Source organism: Leopardus geoffroyi, chromosome E2, assembly GCF_018350155.1.
Source record: "Leopardus geoffroyi isolate Oge1 chromosome E2, O.geoffroyi_Oge1_pat1.0, whole genome shotgun sequence".
NCBI lineage: Eukaryota > Metazoa > Chordata > Mammalia > Carnivora > Felidae > Leopardus > Leopardus geoffroyi.
Window position 1 is genome coordinate 43552501 of NC_059335.1, and position 13425 is coordinate 43565925.

At 47.7% G+C, this 13425-nt stretch overlaps 1 protein-coding gene across 4 annotated transcripts in view; it reads left to right on the forward strand.

Moving 5' to 3' along the window:
* DUS2 (dihydrouridine synthase 2) overlaps positions 1-13425 on the forward strand; it is a 51053-nt gene that overhangs the window by 31662 nt on the left and 5966 nt on the right. For all 4 annotated transcript variants that reach the window (XM_045443247.1, XM_045443248.1, XM_045443246.1 and 1 more), the window contains exons 7-11: positions 2442-2489; positions 7459-7524; positions 7959-8029; positions 10276-10362; positions 11717-11885. In XM_045443247.1, coding sequence (XP_045299203.1) covers positions 2442-2489; positions 7459-7524; positions 7959-8029; positions 10276-10362; positions 11717-11885 — 441 coding nt within the window. The remainder of the gene's footprint in view (positions 1-2441; positions 2490-7458; positions 7525-7958; positions 8030-10275; positions 10363-11716; positions 11886-13425) is intronic.

The window sequence follows — 13425 nt, forward strand, 5'->3', positions numbered from 1 at the left end:
CGGAAGACAAAGAGAAAGCAGAGGAGCACAGGATTGTAAATTTTGGTTAGGACCAGATTAGCTGAACTTGGACTTTTGATATTTCTCACCTTTTTGAACAGAGAAGGCATGTGATCAGAAACTTAGTTTCCTTCCCTAGGGGAAACCAGTGCTACTATTTTCTTATCTCTTTCCAAATATATTCTGTGTAGAAATACTTAGAAACACAGATTTAGGAGATGAACATCCTGGGTTCATAGGGGAGACCAGGGATGGGGAGAGGAGAAGTGAAACTGGAGTAGAATTTGATAGGAGTTGGGTGGCAATTGATCGGACCGGGTGTGGGGAGGTGGGGTGAGTGGTTGCGGGAGAGGGAGGAAAGACCAGTAGCCAGGAGGACAGTTGGTCTTCAGTGTGATTGGGACTGCTGGAAGAAAAGCATGTGTGGGGCAGAAAACAAGAACAGCTTGGGACTGACTGCAGGGCTGCCACTGGGAATCTTATCACAGGGTTCATGGTCAGGATCTGCAGAGTAGACATAGCAGATGTCCCCCTGGATCCACTGCCCAGAGTCAGCCACTCTGCTCCCAGGAGTTATGTGGCTTGGGGCTTTGGCTTTAGGCCAGGGGGCAGAAGGCTACTTGAGGGAAAGGATCTTTGGATGCTTGAAAACCACAGGGCTTGTCGACAGCTATTTCAAGGGATTATGGAGGTTTGAAATTGTCTATGAGGAGTTGAAAACTTGGGACCATATTTTGTTGTCTTCTAACTACTCCTTTGTGCTTCTGAGTTATGTAAGGAGCAGAGTTTAAACTAGTGGCATAATCTCCCTGACACATTGTGGAATGAAAAAGCAAGGAGCCAAATTAGATATGGTATACCACCATTTATATATGAGGAATGGGGAATGAATATTTATGTATATATTTACATTTCTCTTCATAGAATGTATTTGGAAAGACACACAGGAAACTAGTAACACTGCCTTTCCCTGGGGAAGGAAACCAAGTTTTTCTTTGGTTTGGCATAGGGAATAAATTCCCATTATAGGGGTGCTTCCCAAAATAACTAACAACTGGTACAGCACTGGCCCTGACCGGTCAGAACAGATGTCTACCAGTGTGCTATACCAGTACATGCCACCTGAATAGCCACTCTCTTCTCATGTTTGAAAAATTGAAGCCTTATAGAAAACATAATATGAAAAGTTTTCCATTCCTCAGGGAAGGAGAGTTCTTACTTTTTCCCTTTTGAACCTTGAAAATTTTTAATGTGTCACCTATTCAAAAAAGCAAATAAGTTAAAAAGAAAGGAAGGAAGGAAGGAAATACTAATTGAGAAAACCATTGTTGTGGAAGGGCCAGTAAGACTGGATTTTAGATTCTGTGATTACCCAAGGAAGGGCCGGATCATGCGTGAGGACACACGGAGTTGGGGTGAGTGGCCAGGGCTTTCCTTAAGGCCTCTAAGGTTGTATCTGTAACAAGGTAGGCCAGGGCTGGTAGCTCCTCTGCCTTTCCCATTTTCCTCTGAAATGCAAGCTCAGGCTGGCTGAGTCTGTGGTGGTTCAGAGTTCTCTGATTCTAATCTGTCATCCTTAAATAGGAAATTACACTGTAATAACTGAACTTAAAACTTCTGAGCCCATCCTATGAGCATTCATTGGCATGCAGTCTATATACTGACAAGCGATTTATTTATTGGGTTTGTTTTTTTCCCTTTACCGTTGTAGAGATCCTCCCGTTTCCTGATTATTAAAGTAATTCATACCATTGTCCAGAACTTGTGTGATATAGAAAAGTACAAAAAAAAACCCAAAAAACAAAAAACACCAATCACTAATAATCTCACCATCAAAACTCAACCGGTGTTGTTAATGTCAGGATTTAAGTAGCTCCTCAGGTTGTTGGTTTCCATTAGTTGGGGCTTTTGCTAGAGTTTGATGCTGGTCTGGAGCATTGTTGCTGGCAGGGAAGAAGAGCCTGGACAAGATTTGCAGGTTATGTTCCTCTAAGTGGCTTTGCTGGCGGTGGTGGTACCAAAGCAAGTGTTGGTAGGATAGGATGAAGGTACATTGGATCTCATTTTGAAGGGAGAATGCTTCATTGCTTTTTAAAGGGCTTGGCAGATTGTGGGGTTTAGCTTATTGAGACACTGATATCCTGAGTAGGGAATGGGCACTCCTGAAAAACAATTTTTGTAGAACCTACTTCTGGATAGATCTGTGGATTTTGCTAAGAGGATCAGAGTGATGACTTTTAGAATTCATCAAACTCTGATCCCTGGCATTGTGAGCCTAGTTGCTGCTGCTTTCCTTCTTGCTGAGGGGAAGTGCTAATTGCCAGTGAACCTTGCTTGGTCTCTTAGCTGTGAGTGCCAGGTTGCCACACCACGTTGCCATACCTTGGGGAGGGACCACCCTTCTCCAAGTGTAAGAAGACCCTCTGTGTGCTTTTTCTTAGGGGGGAATGGGAGCTGCTCTGCTGTCAGACCCTGACAAGATTGAGAAGGTAAGTCCTGCAGGAGTGAAAATAGAGGTCCTTAAACTTGCTTGTGAACTAGAGTTGTCTGAACATGCACCCACCCTCATCTCCCCCAACAAGATTTTTTTTAATGTTAGTTTATTTTTGAGACGGAGAGAGAGAGAGTATGTGCACGTGAGCAGGGGAGGGGCAGAAAGAGAGGAGGACAGAGGATCCAAAGTGGACTCTGCACTGCCAGCAGAGAGCCCGATGTGGGACTCGAACTCATGAACCATGAGATCATGGCCTGAGCCGAAATCAAAGTCGGACGCTTAACCAACTGAGCCACCCAGGCACCCCTCCTCCCCCAAGATTTAATGACTCAGTTTATCAGTTACTCCACCTGGAGTCTGAAAAAAAAATTTTTTTTTTTCAACGTTTATTTTTATTTTTGGGACAGAGAGAGACAGAGCATGAACGGGGGAGGGGCAGAGAGAGAGGGAGACACAGAATCGGAAACAGGCTCCAGGCTCTGAGCCATCAGCCCAGAGCCTGATGCGGGGCTCGAACTCACCGACCGCGAGATCGTGACCTGGCTGAAGTCGGACGCTTAACCGACTGCGCCACCCAGGCGCCCCTGAAAATTTTTTTTTTTAAGTAAGCTCTGTGCCCAGTGTGGAGCTTAAACTTACGACCCTAAGATCAAGAGTCCTATGCTCTAGTGACTGAGCCAGGTAGGCACCCCTGGAGTCTGGAAAATTTTTGAAAGGCTTCCCAGTGATTGTGACATACAGTCAGGTTTGGGAACCCCTGAACGAACCCATAGCAGCCTTGGAGTTTCTCCAAAGTCCGGGGCTTGGAGACATGTCAACTGAGAGCTGAAGGGCTTAAGGAGTCATTTAGAGGCTCCTCTGTATTGCCTATCTACCTTCTGAGAAGATCATGTGAGCATAGGCCAGGCTATCTGTAGATTGTGGACAGACTCTGTGCCAGTGGTGGTGGGGGTTGGCCTCTCCCAGCGGGCTTGCTGAGAGCAACAGTGGGTCCCCTCCACACTGGCAGAGTCCACCACCAGTCTTTGAGAGCAGCCTGGCCAGTGTCATGTGAGGCAAGTTGAACTTGGTCGCCTCTGCTCCCCTTCCCTTGGTGATTCCAGAAGTCAGGTTTATGAGGCCCTGCAGCCAGGTTGGTGTTTGTCACCGTGTTGTGAGCTGCCAGGGCTTGTAGGGGTGACATTTTCTACCAAGCCATATGCACCTTTTACTTCTTTGTCAGTCTACCAGCTCTCTCCTTGTTGCTCCTCTTAGTTCCTTTGTTTTCATCCTCCATTCCAGCTTCCCTGTCTGCGCTTTAAACCTTCTAGTGCCTCTCATAGGCTAGAGTAACTTGGGATAGGGCACCACCAATAAAAGCTGCCATTATTTGTGCTGGCTGCTGTGTCAGCAGCCCAACCATATATATTCCTCCAGCCCCACTGTCTTTGGGATATTGGAAGACCAATGTGTTGAGGGGCTTGGTGCCTTTTCATTTTCTCCACGTGAAGATAGGTACACACACACACACACACACACACATATATATGCACACTGTATGTATAATAATAATATATAATACTTATATATAAATAACATAACACGTAACATATATATTATGTACTGTAGTAATATATATAACGTGCCTATATATGTATATAGTACCTATAGTATATCCCTGCGGTTTGTAGGGTAATTTCCTTTTCAAAATATATTCTAGCATTTATTCCATTTGTTCTTCAAACCCCTTGAAGTAAATAGGGCAGACATTTGTTATCTCTATTTGATCAACAATAATAAAACTAAAGCACAGAGAGATAAAAGTAGTTTGCCCAAGATTATATAGCAAGTAAGTAGCAGGCAGAGCAATGTCTAGAGCCATGGTCTTGTGACCCCTATGCCAATATCAGTGCTCCCTCTTGATGGCATCTCGGTTTAGAGGTGCCTGGGTGTAGTTTAGAAGTGTCTAGCTACGAATCAGTTGACATCTGTACTTAGGAACCTCTAGTCAGACCCCTCTGTGTAGGATGGAGTGGATGTGGACAACTGTGGATGTCAAATTCATCACCCCCCCTTGGGGAAGAGGGCCCGGTATGGGGTGGTGTTGCTTCACAACACATGCACTCAGACATCTTTATTATTCTCCAGTTTTCTGGCTTCTCCTACCTAGGCTGTTGGCTCTGTCTTCTCCACTGCCCCTCTTTGGATAAGACATGTCTCACACATGAGGCAGAAGAGTTAAACTGCTCAGTTCATTCTGCTTCTTCTCTTTTTGGTGTTCTATCTGTTGAGAATTCTGTATAGGCGTGGGGTAGATAGGGGCAGGGAGGAAGTATTAATTAGTCTTTTGAAAAATCTTTCTTGGTGACACTGATACATCTTTCCTAGGTTAAGACCCTTAGTTTAATAAAAAAAGTTTTTAAACATTTATTTATTATCAACAGACAGAGAGAGACAGAGCATGAGCATGGGAGAAGCAGAGAGAAGGGGAGACACAGAATCCGAAGCAGGCTCCAGGCTCTGAGCCGTCAGCACAGAGCCCGATGCGGGGCTCTAACTCACAAACCAGGAGATCATGGCCTAGCTGAAGTCGGACAATTAACTGACTGAGCCACCCAGGTGCCCCAAGGACCTTATTTTTAGACTCTTAGTTAGTAATATCCTTTCTCTAACCCCTGGACTCCAAGATCTGACCCCCGTGGCTGCCCAGGGCATCCGCCTGTGCATGTTGTACTTGGGCCAAGGCTAACAACTGGCAGGGCCGGAACTTGAACTCGGTTCTCAGTGATACCTAAGCCTATGCTCTCCATCCTCCTTTCTACTCATTCCCCAACAACCAGGGGAGCTAAGAGTCTGCTTTTCTTGAGTCAGCTGGTGGATCTGGTGAGTTGAGCCTGCCTGTGGGTAGATGTGTTGTGTTATCTGTGTTATCTGTTATGAGCCTATCTCAGGTCCTTCTCCCTCACTGATTTTCATAGTACAGAGACAGGTGGTGTGACTTGGATCTGGGAGAGTTGAGTCCTGGGGGGGGTTTCATGCTAGGGCCTAGCCAGAAGACAGATTCTCGTCACCCGTTCCCCTTAATGTGACCTTTGCAGGTGGCTGGGCATTTTGATTACTAATTTCCTTCCTGATTCTGAACAAGCACATGAAATGAACAGAAATACCAAAGAAAGTGCTTAGAGCTACTTGGATGAAATACAGCAAAGGAAGTTCTGCAAAACAGAGAACTGGATCAAACCAGCTCATGTTGCTTCAGTCACCAAATATCAGGGGGTTCTTGTATTTTTTTAAAAAAAATTTTCATTGTATTTATTTTAGAGAGAGAGAAAGCACACACACACATGGGTAGGGGAGGGGCAGAGGGAGAGGGAGAGAGAATTCCAAGCAGGTTCCACACTCAGCGCAGAGCCTGAAGCGGGGCTCAATCCCACAACCATGGGATCATGGCCTGAGCCGAAATCAATAGTCAGACACTCAACTGACTGAGCCACCCAGGCACCCCAAACATTATGGGATTCTAAGTCCACAATAGCAAAGGAACCTTCCAGATATGCTACGGTTAGCGTGAGGGATAGGACTCAAGGGAGAATTTTTTTATTGTGTATCTCAGTGGATCTGGCAGTTCCCCACCCCCACTGCCTTAAAGGGTAGCTGCCCCCTTAAGGCCTGCCAGAGTAACCCTAGGACCACAGGTCCAGTATGCCTCCTGGGGCAGCATCTGGGGACTGTTCCTTCCTGCCAGTCTTTGGCATTGGTCCTTGGGCCAACAGGCCCTGTCTTGCCTGTGATCTGTTAACGTGCCTTGTCAGCCCAGCCTCTTCGTCTCATGTCTTCTGGAGTGGTTTGCCAGAGAATGTCCCTGAAAGGCCTCCTTGACTGGTTCTTTCAGTCTCGCTCTCTGCTGCCCCCACTTGTCTAGAACCAAGACTGGCACCAGCTGCGTGGGTGTCCTCTCTGCTCTTCTGGCAGTGAGTTCTTAGAAGAGAGCTCTTGGGATCACCTTCCCTCCAGCTTGTCTGGACTGAAATTTAAAAAAAAAAAAAAAAAAAGTTTTTTAAAAATTATTATTTTGAAGTAATCTCTACATCCAACGTGGGGCTTGAACTCATGACCCCGAGATCAAGAGTTGGATGCTGTATGACTGAGACAGCCTGGCACCCCTGGCCTGAAATTTTCGATAATGGAAGAAGATAGCAATGCCACAGACATTCACTGTCATCTGCATGTCTCTTGATCTCTGATTCATACGTGACCTGGCCTTGACACTTCTCTGACACTTTCCTGTATGACTTCTTGATCTTTCTTTGAAGTCCTTTGCAATTACTGTGCAAATTAACACTTTATAATGTGTTGAATATGTTGTTTTTTCCTTTGCCGTTTCACTTCTGTATATCTGACTCACCTAAAGAGAGGCATATGAGGACAGGGCCTAGGACCTGTAAAACCTTCCTTGCTCTCTCACTCAGTAGATCCTGGAACAGCACTCAGGGAACATTGCTTTCACGCAGGAATGAAGCTGTCAGCCGTGTGTTCTCAACCAGGACTAGGCCTCAGAATCCTTTGGAGGAGAGAGTATGTTAAGCTGAAACTTTTTTATTTTTATTAAAAAAAAAATTTTTTTTAACGTTTATTTATTTTTGAGACAGAGAGAGACAGAGCATGAACGGGGGAGGGTCAGAGAGAGGGAGACACAGAATCCGAAACAGGCTCCAGGCTCTGAGCTGTCAGCACAGAGCCCGACGCGGGGCTCGAACTCACTGACTGCGAGATCATGACCTGAGCCAAAGTCGGCCGCCTAACCGACTGAGCCACCCAGGCGCCCCAAGCTGAAACTTTTTTAAAAATTGAAAAGATTTTCTAGTTTTACCAAGAAATTGACATACATCACTGTATGCGCCTAATGCACAGGTCTGTAACAGAGTTAATTAGTATGAGCAGTTGTGGTGGTTTTTCCAGAAGTGTTTGTGTTTTCCTCTCTGCAGATCCTCAGCACTCTTGTTAAAGGGACTCGCAGACCTGTGACCTGCAAGATTCGCATCCTGCCCTCGGTAAGGATGATGTGTTACATTTCAAGGTCCATTTTTTCAAAGGATGTTGTTTTGGGAGGAGGTGAATGGTTCTCGAGGACAGTTGACTTAGGTTGGAGGAGGGAGTGGGGCTGAGCTCACTTTTGGAACTGGCAGCTATTCGCTGGGTAGCTTCTCTTTTTTTTTTTTTTTTTAATTTTTTTTTTTCAGCGTTTATTTATTTTTGGGACAGAGAGAGATGGAGCATGAACGGGGGAGGGTCAGAGAGAGAGGGAGACACAGAATCGGAAACAGGCTCCAGGCTCTGAGCCATCAGCCCAGAGCCTGACGCGGGGCTCGAACTCAAGGATCGCGAGATCATGACCTGGCTGAAGTCGGACGCTTAACGGACTGCGCCACCCAGGCGCCCCTGCTGGGTAGCTTCTCTAACCACCCTGGACTGTCCTCTTCCCCAGCTGGAAGATACCCTGAGCCTTGTGAAGCGGATAGAAAGGACTGGCATTGCTGCCGTTGCAGTTCATGGGAGGTGAGTGGTTCCCTATCTAGTGACTGACTTGCAGTCCTCAACCATCGTAACAATCCTTTGTCAGACCCTAGGTGACAGCCAACTTTTCTTATACATATGCAGCCTCCTCTGCCTAGCTCTTTGATATCCTTTGAGTCCTGAGGGCAGCTAAACCCTTCATGGGTGGGCATTTTTCTTTGTTTCATTCACTGAACACCTACTGGTGGTAGACGCTACACTGAGTTTAGAGACAGAGAAGCAGAGGAAGATTGAGTTTAAAGACACAAGAGGAAGGGGAAACGCCCCTACCCTCAGGATGTGTAAATGGTAGAGATTGAGTGATAGGTTCACAGTTGTACTGTGAAGCCAGGAAGTGGTGGAATTAGAACTCTGACTCTGAATCTCATTTGCTTTCCAATACATTGAGCAATAACTTCTCCCCCAAATGACCCCATGCAGATGGCTCTGCTTTTAATGGCATTGTCTCTTTTGTCTGCCCTTCTTGGACTGCCAGCTGTCACAGTGACTACTTTAAACAGCTCTTGTATCTGTAGCTAATATGCTGTCTTCTGGGAGCTGAGGTGTTGCTGAAGGCTACTTTCGGTTTCCCAGTTAGACTTGTTCCGTGTGTCCATGATGTACATTTTTTTTTGGTAAAGTTGACTTATTTTGAGTCAGGGAGAGCACACAAAAGAATGCGAGTGAGAGAGGGGCAGAGAGAGGGAGAGAAAGAATCCCAAGCAGGCTCTGTGCCGTCAGTGCAGAGCCTGATGAATCGTGAGATCATGACCTGAGGTGAAATCAAGAGTTGGTCACTTACCGGCTGAGCCTATGGCACCCCTATGAACCACAGGCACCCCTATGATGTAGTTTTTTACAGAATCCCAGGTCAACAGACTTTGGCCAGAGTGACCTCTCTTCTCTGAGTGATGTTCCTTTTGGGTTCAGGGTTCTTATAGGAACAGCCCACTTTTTGCTGGATGTGTCTATGACAGCATTTTCAGAGAAAATGTTAACTCCCAACATGTGTAAGAGGAAAGGAGAGCTGTGTGGGCTGAAGCCAGTAGGGGGCGGGGAAAGGCTACACACGTGTACATGCAAGCTCCTCCCTGTGGCAGCAGGCTCTAGGCTCAGACTGCCTGGTTTGGGCTCCCATTTCTGCTGCTTGTTGGCTGTATATCCTTGGATAAATCACTTAACCTCTCTGAGTATCACATTTTTCATTTGGAAATGAAGATAATTTCTGCTTTATAAAGTTGTCTTGAGGCTTTTATGAGGTTGTGAATATATAGCCTTGGCACAGTGCCTGGCATATGGTGTTCTCTGAATAAATACAGCTATTCCTTTTTACCAGTAGTTGGAAACACCAGGAAGACAGATTCGGGTGAGTTTAAAGAGGGGCTTACTGGCCATCAAAACTGTTGAGGATGGGTTCTGGGCTGAAACGGGCTGCTGGGGTGTGGGGAGGTAGAGGTGAGGATGGGTTGACAGGGCCTTCTGAGGCTTTTGTTGAGCCTCCTGACCCTTTTGGTGAGGAGCATACCAGAGGAGATGCACGCAGACAAGACCTGAGCAAGGGCTGTCTGGTTGACCATCTCTCTTGCTTGTTCCTGAGCATGGCTGAGACCAGGCTTCACTCCAGCATCTCTAAGACTCATTCACTCATACACAAGAACCTCTTGCAGTTGACCTTGGAAAGAGAGGGCTTAGGTTGTGGTCCTACCTCTCTGGGGCTTGTTGTGACAGCCATGATCTGTGGCCTGTCCTGCCTGCTGGGTCTGCCCTGTGCCAGGTGCCTCTCCCCAGGATCAGCTGCCCAACTCAGCCTCAGCATAGGCAGCTGTGTGGGAGTGGCCAGTCTGAGGGCAGCAGCTGTTCCCAGTCTCGTGGGGAGGGCAGCACCGGGACAGTAGGGGCAGCATTCTTATAGCACTGTCCCTCATCTCTGGCACAGGTGAAGGGAAGCCAAGGAAAGGCAGTGTGACCTTGGGAGCCAGGCCACCCACACCAGCCCTGTGCAGCCACGCCTCACCTGCAGGCCTGCAAGGGCTGGACTTGCCTTCTCAGCAGGGACTTCTGCTGCTCCTGCCCCTTACAACAGAGGTCATGGAGAGCCATCCTCTGCAGCCCAGAACCCTGTCCTTCATGGCCACATGGCCTTCCTGAGGTTCAGTAGGGAGGATGGTAGGGTTTGGCTAAGGTAAACCTTAGTTTGAACTGTGATATGGCCTCAGCCCTCAGCCCATCCTTTTTTCTTTATCTCCAAGAAAGCGGGAAGAAAGACCTCAGCACCCTGTAAGCTGTGAAGCCATCAGAGCCATTGCTGAAACCCTCTCCATTCCTGTCATAGCCAAGTAAGCCTCTCTTCCTCATCGTTTACTTTTTTGTGCTCCACCTCACTCAGAGAAGTTTGAGCTGGCATACAAAAAATGGAATGAGCTAGCATTAAAAAATGACCTAAGGGAAAAGGAAAAAAGGGTAGTACAAAAAAATGAGGTTGGACATGAAGCTGAAAAGTACCTCTTGTGTCCACTAGCCTCTGGTGAGTGGCCGATGTAGGTGTGCAGTAGGCAGGGTCCCAGGGCATTTTGATAGGTGGGTTGAGGGTAGGAGTGTTCAGGAGACAGGGAGAGCAAGAAAGCGGCCGCTGAAGCAGACCCAAGGCAAAAGTGATGTCACACCCAGAGTTAGGTGTGCAGGGTGTAGGGTGAGTAGTCCCAAGCCAGAGCATACAGAAGTATGGCTCAGGGGGCATAAGGCAGGTCACAGTCCAGAGCCCAGACAAGCATTCTGGGCAGCCATAGGACCAGGGAATGAGACTGATAGTTCTGAGGTACCAGTGACCAGCTCAGAGGCTTAGCAGTAAGACAGTGTCCAGTTGTCATTGGGGCGCTGGCCATGTGGGCCAGTCCAGTGCACCCTTGCACCTTAGGATGGCATAGAGCCTGATGGCAAGATGGGAACAGAAATTCTAAAGCCCCGAAGTCCTGACAAAGGGCATGCCTGCCTGGTGGGAAGGAGGGAGCAAGTTAAGGTTGGGGGTGGTAGCCAGGCTTGGTTGTTCCCAGGCCAGGAGTTTCAGGGTTGGCGTGGAGAGGGTAGGGTACTCAAGACCCTGGATCCTGTTGCTGCTGCTGCCACCTGAGGGTCTTCCCCACCATACATATAAGGCTGTGCCTGGATTGAGGCTGCCACCTGGCCCCCAATGGAACAGATGCAAATGGAGCAGTTTCCAAGGGGGCCCTTGGGGCCTCGGGGTGGCAGGAAGGGAAATTGCAACCAAACTGGGCCTCCTTCCTTCCTCTCATGATCACCACTGTGTCTGTGGTTTTTGACCCACCTGTTAGTAGGTATATAGGTGCTCCAGGCTGGGGATCTTTCTGTGATCCCAGCATCCACTTAACAGACCTATGTCTTCAGATTTGGGCTGGCCTTAGCCACCGTTTAGGATGAGGAGGAGGGAAGGAAGGTAACATCTCTGAGACACCTGTTAAGTGCCAGGCCTGGTTCAGGCTGTTTCACTGTGTTATCTCACTTGGTGTTTCTGACCCCATAGTGGGGTGTGTGTTATAACCTCCAGTCTCCTAAAGTACTCACAGCTGAAGGATTTGGTCAAAGCCACATGGTTAATGAGTAGCAGACCTGGGAGTTGCTTTTTTCTGAAGATGCTAGTATGAGGATACCCCTCACTCCCCTGTTGCCTTTCAGCGGAGGATCTCATGACCACATCCAAGAATATTTGGACATAGAGGACTTTCGACAAGCCACAGCAGCCTCTTCAGTGATGGTGGCCCGAGCCGCCATGTGGAACCCATCCATCTTCCTCAAGGAGGGTCTGCGACCCCTGGAGGAGGTCATGCAGAAGTACATCCGATATGTACGTCTATGCACTTTTTCAAAAGAAACATTTTTCACTGTCTGCCACATTCCTGCAGAAGGTGCCTTGGGTGAGCCCCCAGCCCCCCAGCAGCCATTGTTGTTCCTCTCCTTCTCTTTGTAGTTCTTATAATGTAGCATTGGGTCTCCCTGGTTTCAATGTGAAGAGAGGATGCTGGGGCAACCCCTACCATCACCTCCTTCTAAAGCTTTCTAGGCAATGAGGTCCTATCAAGGACCCTGGGATTCAGGATGCTGCTAAGGCCCCAAACATGTGAATCTTTCTCTCTCACATCCTCCACACACATATACACGCATGCACAACGACAATGGGATCTGTGTCACTGAAGACACTCATGCCAGTGGTTGGTGCCTGAACAGCTACAGCTAAGAAAAGCCATTGTAACTATTGTTGAGGATAGATTATCTGTACAGAGACTTTGCATCTTGTCATGCGTCAGAATCACTTCTAAAACTATTCTCTTGCTGGGGTGCCTGGCTGGCTCAGTTGGTGGAGCATGTGGCTGGTGATCTTGAGGTCGTGAGTTCAAGCCCCACACTGGGTGTAGAGTTGACTTATTTGAAATAAAATAAAACTCTTCTCTTGCTCATTCCCAGAACGCTTTAACCTCTGACTTAGGGAATAGCCTAACTTTAACCCTCTCCTTAGGGACTAGCTTTTTCCTCTCACTGAGAGCTTGATTGTAGTTCCAGAAACATTTCCCTCTAAAGGAATTTTAAAAAATTCTTTTTAATTTTCTTTTTTTTTTTTTTTTACTTTTGAGAGAGAGAGCATGAGCAGGGGAGGGGCAGAGAGAGAGGGAGACACAGATCCAAAGCAGACTCCAGGCCCTGAGCTGTCAGCACAGAGACCAACGTGGGCTTTGAACTCATGAACCACAAGATCATGACCTGAGCCTAAGTCAGATGCTCAACCGACTGAGCCATCCAGGTGCCCCATCCCTCTAAAGGAATTTTTTGACCAGTTCACCTGCCCTGTCCCTTTGGTACAATCCTGGAATTGTGTGAGTCTCTGTGATTAGCTGTACATGTCTGCAGGCAGAGAGACAGTCGGTGGACTTCTAATTCATCAGTGCACTGGGCCTGAGCAGAGAGTCTAGCCCTCATCCTCTTCGATACTGGGAGTTGCACCCTCCTAGGAGGGTCAGGAGCTTCTCAGATCCTCAGACTGTCCATGCCCCCTTCAGGCCATGGCCATGCCTTTGGCTCTGTGGCTGCCATGGCATGTGGGTATCCCTGGGACTGTGCAAGCTGGGTATGGTAGGAGGCCCTGAGGCTTCTAACTGCCCAAAGATGGGCAGTTTCTGTCCCTAGAGCCTCCCCAGCTTGATACTACAGCCCTCATCTCCTGGGTTCCAGGTGTCCTGTTGGGCAGGTTTGTGACCACCAGGCCATCCAGTACCCTGAGTCAGCTAGAGACCTTGCCTTAGCCTAGGTCGCCTATCTAGCTCTTCCACCTGAGTAGCAAGTCTGTAGCAGAGAAGATACATTCAGCTGTGCTGAGCTTGCTCACTGGGTAA